We start from the raw sequence: 11,859 nt of genomic DNA on the forward strand, positions 1-11,859 counted from the left end.
AGAAAACCTCTTCCCAGGCTGACCATTGCGATTCAGACGAGGATAATACATTTCATTTCATTTCTTTAAAAATAGATCTCCATATGAATACAAATAAATACAGAAGCTAAAAGAAAGGTGGATCATCCTCAGATGATGGCGGATGGCAACCAAGTAGTTTGCATTTTAGTCTCTTCTCTGCGCCGCACAGACTGTTACCTGCATACCATAAAAGCCCGCTCAAAAGTCGAAATTCCTTGGACTTCAAACAGAAAACAAAACTCTTCTGTTATCAAACTCTTTTTCAGTGAGCTATATATTCTGCATTCATATGAGAGACAGGATTATACCACTCTGAAAAGTCTTCACAGTGACAATTATTTGATATTTTAAGACAACAAACACCTAGAAACACAGCATGTCTGCACACTATTTGATCGACCAACACAGCACGTTGCTTGATGACATTCCCTGCTGTGTTCAAATAATTAGGTAGCTTAGTGTGAATGTAATGACAGGTCAACAAAGTGGTCTACATTAGCATAGGTGTTAGCTTAGAGCACCTCTGTAGCTTCCTGTCCTCACCTTTTAGTGAAAACCAGACCCTTGTATCTAAATCCATCTGTGTGTATCTGCCTTCAGTCAAAGCTTAATGCTCTTATCATCACATGCTACGTGGAGACAGATCATGTGTCCTTGCTTTTTTGCAGCCATAACTCCAGTATATTCAGATGATAACAATATTGAGTAAATACTGTTGTGCTATTCCCAACATTCCTCGGATTTCAAGCTTCAGGTTCTGCATCAGATAGACTTTTCAGACACAAACACACACACACACACACACACAAACACACAGGGCTGAGGGCGGATATGTTTGAAGTGCTGTGGGCCGGGGAGGGGATGTTTGGGGTTGACAGCGGACTTAAATGTGTGTGTGTGTGTGTGCGTGTGTGAGGCAGGTACCTGCATGCCCTTCTCTTTGTCTCCTCCAACAAGACACTTCACTCCACACACACTCCTTGTGGGCCCCCTCCCTTCCTCCTTCTCCCTTTTGTTCCCCATATGCGTTCTGCTTTTACTGGCCTAAAGAAAGGATCAGGGCCTGATGTTAGGGATACCTGTGGGTCAGTGGGTCCATCTCCAACGCGTCAGATACGCAGTGACAGCCTGACTATTTCTCAAGTGCAACTATCAGGCCAAAATATTCACTTATACAAAATATTTATCAAATATAATGAGAAGATATATATATTTGTAAGTTATTTTTGGGGGGCTTTTTGCCTTTAATCGGATAGGACAGTGGAGAGTGACAGGAAAGTGGGAGAGAGAGTCTGGTTGGGATCCGGAAAGGACCACGGGTCGGGAATCGAACCCGGGTCGCCGGCGTGCGGTGCAAGTGCCCCAGCCAGCTGCACCACGGCCGGGGCCATGAGAAGATATTTTTGAGCTTTATTAACAACATTATTGTATCTTAAAGCTCCATGAGCTTCTTCTCTAATGCCATTCTCAGGGCAATCTTTCTTATTTTTAGCCCTCCTGCTTGTAAATGCTCTGAGAAAAGCAGATACAGCAAGCCACGAATCTGTCCATCGACAAAAAGTGATCAACATTACAAAAATAAAACCTTAATAGTAACCTGGTAAATGACTATGTATGTTTGTTTTTCTCAATATGTTAAACAATTACACGGCTATTTGTTCCAGTGCAAATTTAAGAAAGCATGCTTATCGTCTGCCTGTAACTTTAAATACAAACACATTTTATAAGAGACATTATCTTTTGAAGTTACCCATTATCATTTTACTTCATTGTGTTTAATTTGTTAAATATTGAGGAGGATAAAGTTTCTGTGGTATAATCTCACCACAGGTATTAATGAGGATTCATTTGACTTTAAGTGGAAGCCTCTACTCTCTCCAGTGTCTCTTTTACCCCCTTTTCCTTTATGAATCTCGCCTACTTTGAAGTCTGATAGCATCTGCAAGAGGACAAAGAGACAAAAAGAGACGAGCTGGGCTGCTTCTGAAGACGGACAAAAGGATGAGCGGGAGAGAGATGGACAGATAGTAGGGAAGAAAAAGAGAGAGGCATGACAAAACACAGGAAGTGAGGAGTGGGGCGAGGAGAGGTATGGTAAAATGTAGAAAATGAGCTATGGACATCAGGGTTATACATTCAGAAGGCCAGACAAAAACAATGAAGGAAGTAAAAAGAAACTGTGAGCCAATTCATAACTGTGGGATCAAATTACACTCGATCAAGCTTTTATATTCAGCTTATAAGGTTAGCCAAAGGGATTTATAATCACGGTTTTCTTTAGTTTAATACGAAATTTGACTATCAGTTATGAGCCCACCTGTTCACTTAAATGAAATCTGAATAATCTTGTAGCTGACACCTAGTGGGGCTTAACGGAACTTCAGGATGAACTGGCAGCCCTCATAAAGTAGTTTCAATATACAGCTATAGATACTGCTGATGCTTCCGACTAAACGGCCTGTGCATTGAAACACAGAAACAGCACCTGGATCAGTGGTCGAATTTTTAAATTGTGAAAAACTTCTAATGAGATAAGAATTACGTTGAGCTCTTCACTGACTGACAATAATACACTGATATGACTTTCTATTAGCACAAATGCAATAAAATAAGGACTGATTTTTGTGTAGATGTACTGCTGTAGGACCGTATCGGCTCCCTGGCATTTGATTCGGGGCTGAAACAGTGTTCTTTGTCAGGGGCTGAGTGTGTGAGTGTGTGTGAGTGTGTGTGAGTGTGTGTGTGTGTGTGTGTGTGTGTGTGTGTGTGTGTGTGTGTGTGTGTGTGTGTGTGTGTGTGTGTGTCAAAGGTATGCAGGGGGCCAGGTGAGGGGTTATGGGGGGAGTTTGAGGGGCTTCCATCTCTTCATGTTAAGATCATTGTTTGGCAAGCTGTGACTCGCCGAGCGCTCCCTGCTAAAGGCCGAGACACATGTTTAGGTTGATTTGGTTCCAGAGATCCACTGCAAAAGAAGGTGGGACAAAAAATGGCTGAGTGAAAATAAAAGCACTGTAAACCAACCTATAAAAGAACAATTTTAAATATTTCAGCAAATAGAAAAATCGATATGTGGCAGCCAGTGTCGGGCCCCAGCAGGAACGGTAGAGGGAAGGGCGTTTGTCTATTAGTTCATTGATTAAAATGGGTTGCCAACCTGGGTAGGCTATGACAGGTAAACACAGAATGGTAGAAAGTGAACATACTGACAAACAGATGATAGTTGTCCATGGCTCGGGGTTAAGGTAGGCTTGTTTGTCTCATTTCTGGTAAGAATCGAAGAAAAGCTGCCTTAATCCATCCCACAATCTGGTTTAATGTATGATGAGTATTAGATTTGCACTGGTCATGTGTGGCTCTTGACATTAAATACAGGTACATGTGATTCTTGCATAATTCAACTATAATCTGGGCTTTCAGTTGTGTTTTTAAAAACAATAATGTCTTTCTCTGTGTCTCCTTAAACACAAGTGCATTTTGTTCTCACGCTACACAGATTTGAGGCAGGTAAGGGTTAGTCATTTGCCCATAAACGGAAGTGATGCAATTAAAACTCCTAACAGCAGAGCAAACTCACTGGAGTCTGTAATTTCCCTTGAGAAAAGGGGGAGAAAGAGAGACTGCTGAGGAGGTGAGAGCTGGTTACCTATTACCTATTAGTGTTGCAAGCCAATCCTTCAAGCTGCAATCATTATCTGCCTCATGCTGTAGAACAGCAACAGGCCTGGTGGCATCTTTTTGCACATTGCTTTCCTTTTGATTCTATAAATCTACATGGTAACCCACTGGATTACATATTCAATTTGGTTTCTCTTACAGTGAGCGAGTTTTTTAATATCTCAACCTGCAGATATACAAGTCACTTTTCAGTGTATGTGAACTGGATAGGGTAATAGTGCTTTGCAACACTTCCCCTTTACGTTTTCAGTGCCGCAAACCTCATAATAAGTCACATACCTTGGTTTAAAGTCCAGCCAGGTCTTCTGGGAAAAAAGCAAGGGGAAGGAGAGAGTAGGGCATGTGATGAGGACGATGATGACATACTTCTCATCTGCGAGGCTACTCACCTGCAGGAGAGGGGGAAAAAAGAGGGAGAATGTGTGGGAACAAAGCAGTAAAGCAGCAGTTGATGACAGCTATCATTAGGGCTGTATGAGGTTAAAGATGCCCTGAAACTGCTCTCACACACCACTGGACCATCACCTACACACTGTGTTTAGCCTAAATGACCACTGTAACCCTCCGATGCCTTCCCCTTGCCCTGTTATTCCCACTTTGACCTCCATTTTATCTACTCGTTCATTCTTTCAAAGCCAGATGGTGCAGGTAGTAGGAGTCAGCAGGGCCCTTCTCCATGATATCCAAGTACAAAAACAGTCTCCCATGAGTATTGTTGAGAAAGAAGTTAAGCATTTATCATAGTTGGATACGTCGATAGTGACTCAATGTATGATACAGGGCATAACATGTACACAATCTTCGATGCTATTTAATGGAAGTATTATTACCATTCTTGAGTACATGTAATGTTTACCTGCTAATGACAACAAACATGCCCACTGGTTAATTTAACTTTCCTTCATTAACTTAACATCACTACTCCATTACTAGCGAGGTATGTTCAGTAATTCTTTTAACTTTTTCGTATTTGAAAAGACTGCCTTTTATCATTTTCTAAGATGCTAACGCTAGCTAGCTTAACCACTACAATCGGAAGGTAGATGTTAGCATTAGCACGACCCAAAAAGTAGTTAACCATACCAAGTGTTTCATTTAAATATGATCAGCAATTATGAAAATGACTAGCAATATATTCAGCAGTTGCTTCTCAGACCATTCACGATTCCCAAGTGTATAATTATGATGCAGACAAAAACTTTTATTCAAATTAAATCAACTTCACCTGCTCACCTTCAACCCCTCCTGGACTGAGTAAAATGTTGCAATACCATGGTCCACCACACAAACTGACTTTAACACACATTGTTTCAGAAGGGGGCGCTGTTTCGCACATTTGAGAAAGCTAAGATTCTGTGGGAAGTGCAATACAAGAATCGTGATCATTATTTGAATAAATTAATTTCGGTAACTGTTTTGAAATGTATTTAAATTCTCACATCATTACGCCTATGTTTTATTTTTATGTCCCAAAACTTCTTTTTTTAAAATAATTTAAGGACTCTGAAAAACCTTATTGTTAAAATGTGTCAAATAAATAAATTTGCCTTGGATGTAACGTGTTTGAATATTTTCCTTACATAATTATTGCTTAAATAATAGGAAATCTCTGTGTTTTAGGAAAACACTAATTTAAATAAAACCCCAAAAATATAGATGTCTTTGTAAGGGACTGGATGTCAAGTCAATCCGCAATGATGCTTGTGCTATTATGATTGAGTACCAACGTGAGTGGTTTACAAAAGTAAGAAAGCACCATATTTTGAATTTGACTTTATGTTTTTAAATAAGGGTCACAAAGTCTAGAGATGGATTTCATTTCCTGTTTATAATCCTTTTATAAGAGTTTTGGTGGCACGTTCTATTTCTTGTTGCATGCTGCCCTCTGTTGGAATAAACCAGTAGCAGAGTACCTGTACTGTTTTATTCTGACCTGAGGAAACAATAGCTAGATCATCTGACTAAGCTAACTTCAGCTTTGAGAATGTGAAAATGCTTAATTTCCAGGTACGGTTCATATAGATTGAGTGTGTGTAATACCTATAATAAATAACCGGCCTGTAAAAGCATACCAGAAATGATTCTCATCTCAGTTTATGCAAATATCTTTTTTAATATTGTCTGAACGACCAGAGTACATCAGCACTGAATAATACTAATTTGACACTGCATCAACATTTGATGCAACTTGATTAAGCATTGCCCATGTTGCTTTGTTGTCAGTAGAATGTCATTTAAGATCTTATTCATACTGGTGCTCAGATGAAGCAGAGGCTTAGACAAGATTATTGTTTTATCCTGATAAGACATTATCCCAAATCATATAAAACCTGGCATCTTTCAGTTGCCTCGGCTGCCATGAATTTATTTTTCTAACTGATTTTAAATCACTGAGGAGGGACCTTGAAAACATTCGGGTATCAAAACAGACAAAAAGTATGTTTTCTGAAACACCATGTAAAAAAGGGACACAACCAGTTCATATATTTCATTGAGAAATGTCAAGACAAAGAAAGTTATTTTTTTTCACTTTATTTTTACAAAGTTTCCACTGCTCCAGCATTACATGTTCCTGTGAAAAAAGAAAAGAGTCGTCAGTCACTAAAATTGTCATTTGATTATAATTGTAAAACTGAAAACATCCTGCTTGCCCCATATTTTCATATACACAAGAGAACAGATTCTTACTTTGCAACAACGCTGTCATCCTTTGCCAGCCTGAGGATGGAGTCGTCAGACTCGCCCTGTAGGAGGAAAATAAATGTTAAGACAAACGTTTTCTGCATTTAAAAAGACAATCTCATGCTAGAGTTTGGTTTCCCGGCAAGACTATAGGATGTTAGAACCACCAGTTAGCTTGGTGAAGATTTGCACTAACTACAGAAAAGCAGTGAAAACAAAAAGAACCTCAAATCTGTTCAAACACATTGAAACCCTTCCTCTACCATTGATGATTCATACTCTGACGAACTGATGCGGAAAACTCCCAAAAAATAGCTGCCGCGTTTTCTGTTTTGACATGACAGCAGTGTAAGCACAATGCAACAGGAATCCAGCCGAGACTCACCATTCTGCGGATGGCGCCGCAGATAGCGTAGGTCTTGAACTGCCCATTGAAGCGACCAGTCACCTTGTCAACCTGCAGAGAACAGAGCACACTGCTTATCATGTACAGTCCAAAACAGCTGGTTAACACTGCTTCTATAAAATCTTTAACACAAATATATTTTAAAATCTTTATTGACAATTATTGTATAATTCATAACAAAACCTGCCAACATTTTTCAAATGAATGTTTCGAGTTGTATTAACCTTTAATATTGAGAAAACACTACTGTTCTATATTTAACCATGAGCAATATGAAAACCAATTCAAATCAGACTTGCTGTAGCCTATCAGTTATCACTGAATTTATATTATTGGGCATTTGTGGTGTGTGTTTCGTTAAGACAACTTGTAGTCAAACTTCATGTTATGTGTACAAAACAGAAAACCCATGTAGCGAGTTTGGAATTTGAGCAATCTGTTGTCACATTCACGAAGAAAAAAAGTCAAAGCCAAATATGACATACCAAACAACTTAGAAGCACAGTAATAACCTTTCATGGAGACATCATTTGTTTAAAAACTACTGACAACCACACAATACATGTCTCATTGACAACAAAACACAGCCAACCAAAATAGTACTCTTATCCGGTCATGAGCTATTGATTGATGTAAAAACTATTGCAAGCATATTCCAGTATCAATTCTATGGAGGCTGTTTAATGACTCAAATGTCCTGGCTTCACAATACGTTAGTGTCAGTGTTTCCCTCAAATACACAGACTCTCCACCACCGTGCTGTTGTGGGTTACTCTTGTGGCAAACTCCATGCAAATATGAAGAACCAACACTGAGCCTAATGTTTGAAGTAACTTTGTTTGTAGTTGTAAACCAGACACGGCATGTGTCAGCGAGCTAGTGGCTACTTAGATGCAACACATGTTCATCGAGACTGAAATCTATACTGTGATCTTTTTAGGTTAAAACCAGACATAAGGCAGCAAGAATTTGTGTTGTTGCTTTTATCAACATAACGTAACATGTAATGTTTGCTTACTTTAGCTGAACGTGCTAAATAAGGTTGAATATATTTGGCACACCAAGAGGTTTCATTGTGGTCTTACACAGTATTCATCATTTTATTATAGAAAATGAAAATACTGATATTAAATCATCCACACAGCTGAGCCAATCCAGACACACTGATTTAGTTTCATTCATTTCTGTTACATATGAAAAAATGAAGCTTCTTTTTTTTTACCTCAGCAATGTTCATCTGGATGGAGGCATGGTCCTTGGCTCCAATGATTCTGTTGCTAGCAGAGCTGCAATACAAACACACATTTAATGTTCATGTTAATTAAAAGTCACCATCCTTCACTCTGCTGCTCTGCATAATCAAGTGTCCAGCTGATCACCAATGCAGCAACTAACTGGCAACTAGCCAACTGCTGTTTTTGGTGACACTATTGAATAAAGTTCAATCCCCTTTTTACCCCAGTTAAGTGGTGGAAGGTAATAAAATATATGTAGGTGAATGCTGTAGCAAGCAAAACTTCCACAGTGGTTAAATAGTAAGCACCTAGAGTATTGTTATTTTATGCTTTCATTTCTAAATCAAGTACATTTCAGGAGGGCATTCTATTTTTAGACGGTATTTGACTGATGGGTTCAGTTACTTTTCAGATCATGATTTGTATCTCATTCTTAGTGAAATGCAGTTATCTTTAAATGGGATGATGAATGTTTTTGGAATTGTGTTCCTTTCAAGTATTAAAACAAATTCTCTTTCTTTTAAAACTCAATAGACAATTAAAGCTTATTTAAAATCATGTGAAATTAAAAAAGGTTTATCGTTAAGCTAAAAGAGGGGGTGAAATCTCGTGAAAGGTTTCATTAAAAAAAACGAGAGACGTAGTTGTCACAGGACAGTGACACCACAAACATGTCTAATCTTGTAGTATATGATGAAGAGCATCACATGTAATGGGCAACCTTTAACCGCACAATAACTACTTACAGTTGGACATCCATACACATTGGGGTTTGAAGGCAAGAGACTTACTATTTTCAGGTGTTTTGTTAGTCTTTAGCACAAGAGAGTAAAGGATTAAGTAAAGGATATGAATATTTCATCATTCACTAGGAGTAAAACACACTCACCATTTACGTGGGACATAAAGGTCCACAAATTCACCAGCGTCGTTCTGCATGTTTACAGGTTGTACAGACGGTCGCCTACGAATCTGAAAGAAATAAAGCCCAAAACAGAAATCAGAAAAAGCAGATTTCGTGTTTTCCTTTTTGGACCACCTAGCTACCGTCACTATGCTGACACTCTTGCAGGTATTTTAATGTTCAAAACAGTCGCATGTACTTCGTATCAACGCAGGAATAACACCGTTTGAAGAATAAAACCAAAAACGCGCGCAGTGTGAGGACATGTTACTCAGAAGCCAGTAATCACACGGGGGTTAGCTAGCTAGCACATCAGTTAGCATACGGAGCGCTGAGAGCGGCCGCATGTGGCTGCTCACACACTCGACAAACGTCTGATAGTTACACGCAGTTAAGTCCAATAAACACGTCCCAAAGATCATCTCAATGAACAAATTCACATTCAGGTTGACATATCTGACATAATATTTCGGCAACGTAGGGCGAAAAGGTACATTTTAAGCGATTTAAAGACGAGAGCTCGACAGATACGCACCGTATAGGACAAATGGCCGACGGGAAAGGAAGAGCTGCCGACCCGGAAGTATAAATAGCTCTTGAGCTGTTTTCCTCGCCACCTGCTGGATAAAATGATCCTTTGCAGTGTCACAGCACAAACTTGACTATTCAATTACAAGAGGATGTAAAAATGGACGGACTGAACATTGAATTGAAATTACTGCGCACATGAGATGATATTGCACATGAATGTTTGTACTACAACTAAAATAGGCTACACTAAGTAGGCAAACACGTGTGGACAAGACACCCTGTCCACGTTTTAATAGTAAAACTACAGGGTAAAACTCCTAACTATTGCATTCGAAAACTACTAACTACTGCATCGTAGTAAACATATTATCAGTTTTTGCATTACTCTTATGTAGTGTCATGCTGTGTTGCAGTATGGCCATGTTCAGCATTCTGAAAACAATGCACAAACAATTTACAATAAGAGAAACCTCAGACTTGCAAACAGATCTCTTTTTGACTGATACTCCTATTTTTTTTAAAATATCAACTTCTGCCCTTTAATAGGCGTTTGACAGTTTCTCCATTCAAAGCAATAGGCTTGTTTTCATGATTGTGAGATGTGTAACTTTATGTTCTGTGTACCTTTATTGAACAGTACGGCCTAAGGATGCACAAATGTATTCATTTCAAGCCGACAATAATAACTTGTAGTATGTTTCGTATCGTATTAAAGCTAAGAGGCCTAGCTCAAGCAATGAAAAACAGCACCAGGACACAAGGTAACATGAACAGCAGTGACAATATATTTCTAGCTTGTGGAGCAAAGGTGTCGTGAAAATGGTTGGCTGATGAAGAAAATCAAAATATTCTCAGGATACTTTAATTCAATAAATTTTATTAAGGAAATAGTAAACTCTAGCACAGTATAATTTTATAATGCACAATATGCAACCATAATCTAGTTTTCACATTTGTATTAAACACAAATATTCTGTAGTTTATACTAAAGTAGTAAGTACTTGTTGCACACTACATGATACAACAAAAATGTAAAGTAGGTAACATAACATTTCTCTCCACAAAATCAGAATCCCCAACAAAGCCTCTTATGAATTTGCAGGTGAAAAGAACATATTATAGAGTTATTGCATGGCAATAAGATACATCAATTCATCATTGTTTCTCGACACATGTACATCCCACAGCCAGATTAAAGGGACACTTGCACCAGGCAGATCCAGTCATGATGCGTATCTTCTCAAAGACGAAAACCTGGATCATGATAGGCTTGGAGACCAGGTTCTTCAAAGTGCAATCCTTGCATTCAGCATACTCGATGAATGAAGGTTCCCTGTTATCTACAGCGTCAACACTGGAAAAGAGAAGGGAAATAAAATAACATAAATATGTGGAAGCAGAGTGGCAAACAAGGGTTGAAAAAACAAATTAGGGGAAATACAGAGATTTGTAACTCTATGGATTGCTCCCATACGTTTTGTTTTTCTAGCACTTCAATAAAGTTCTGCCACATCTAAGAGAACATTTAAATCCAACATGTAATTTTTTAAGGCTGCACAGTTGCATCAATGGATTTGTTTTACAGAGCTGGGTTTGAATGGGTTTACCTAGCTCTCTTTTTTTATTCTACACATTTCTATTTTTGTCACTTTTCAAGCAAACTGCAACTCGAATAATCCCTTAGGAGAGACTGAGAAGTTGAGTGCCTTTACCCCTTATTTAACATTCTGATTGATCGTAGAACACTTTGTTCAAAGTAGTTCTGTTCATGTATATCATGACCCTCAGTCTTGTAAGATAGAATTCAGCTTCGACAAATAGGTTGTTCATGAGTAAGATGTTCCTGTGCGACAATAAGGAAAAGTCACCTCATTTTCCAGGGTGCCACCGAAGAGTTTTGGAACTCTGAGATATGTTTGAAGTCCGACCGGTGATATTCACTGGTTAGCTCACAGTCAGGTTTACAGTGAGGGATGCCGCACACTGCGCCCATAAGCACCAGCTGTAAAAGAAGATTCTGTATACATAGAAACATTTCTATTAGAGTCACTTTCTCAAAATATGTGATTTACTTTCACCAAAATCACTCAAAAACTAGTTGATCACTTTTTGAGATGCTTATTGTTTGTGAGCTTTGCAATATTGCAGCTTCCTATCTTTGTCAAAGTGTAAACACAACATCTGTCTTTCACTATCAGGTACTAAATCAGAGCTAAAAATGCTAACAAAAATAAATACAATAAAAGCTGTATTCAGATGTTGTATTCTTCCAAATATTGGACAGTACTCACCAGGAGAAGAGTGGAATCCATGTTGATATTGAGAAGCTGAAGCGAGATTCAAAACACCACGGTGAAAGATGAATTGCCCTTTTTCTTGTATCTTGTATAAACTCTGGGATTCCC

General features: G+C 38.6%; 1 protein-coding gene and 1 long non-coding RNA gene across 2 annotated transcripts; both read right to left on the reverse strand.

Annotated features, from left to right (window-relative positions):
- Positions 1-6,212: 6,212 nt before the first annotated feature.
- Positions 6,213-9,580, reverse strand: rps21 (ribosomal protein S21). Its single transcript, XM_063894395.1, has 6 exons — positions 9,459-9,580; positions 8,909-8,991; positions 8,007-8,070; positions 6,764-6,835; positions 6,385-6,440; positions 6,213-6,268 (listed from the first exon to the last, which is right to left on the reverse strand). Exons 2-6 carry the CDS (start codon positions 8,956-8,958, stop codon positions 6,259-6,261), a joined length of 252 nt encoding a protein of 83 aa, XP_063750465.1. The 5' UTR covers positions 8,959-8,991; positions 9,459-9,580; the 3' UTR covers positions 6,213-6,258.
- An 815-nt stretch (positions 9,581-10,395) lies between these two features.
- On the reverse strand, positions 10,396-11,859 carry LOC134876855 (uncharacterized). The gene is made up of 3 exons (XR_010167507.1): positions 11,746-11,859; positions 11,323-11,471; positions 10,396-10,808 (listed from the first exon to the last, which is right to left on the reverse strand). It is a non-coding gene; the product is annotated as an uncharacterized LOC134876855 (long non-coding RNA).

This window comes from Eleginops maclovinus, chromosome 1 (assembly GCF_036324505.1).
Source record: "Eleginops maclovinus isolate JMC-PN-2008 ecotype Puerto Natales chromosome 1, JC_Emac_rtc_rv5, whole genome shotgun sequence".
Classification (NCBI taxonomy): Eukaryota; Metazoa; Chordata; class Actinopteri; order Perciformes; family Eleginopidae; genus Eleginops; species Eleginops maclovinus.

Bases quoted from the DNA above. Each gene is read 5' to 3' on its own strand.
- rps21 (XM_063894395.1), bottom strand. From the start codon at position 8,958: ATGCAGAACGACGCTGGTGAATTTGTGGACCTTTATGTCCCACGTAAA. The intron at 8,071-8,908 runs GTGAGTGTGTTT...TTTGTATTGCAG, and splicing joins CTTTATGTCCCACGTAAATG to CTCTGCTAGCAACAGAATCA. The intron at 6,441-6,763 runs GTGAGTCTCGGC...TTCCTCCTACAG, and splicing joins GCGGCGCCATCCGCAGAATG to GGCGAGTCTGACGACTCCAT.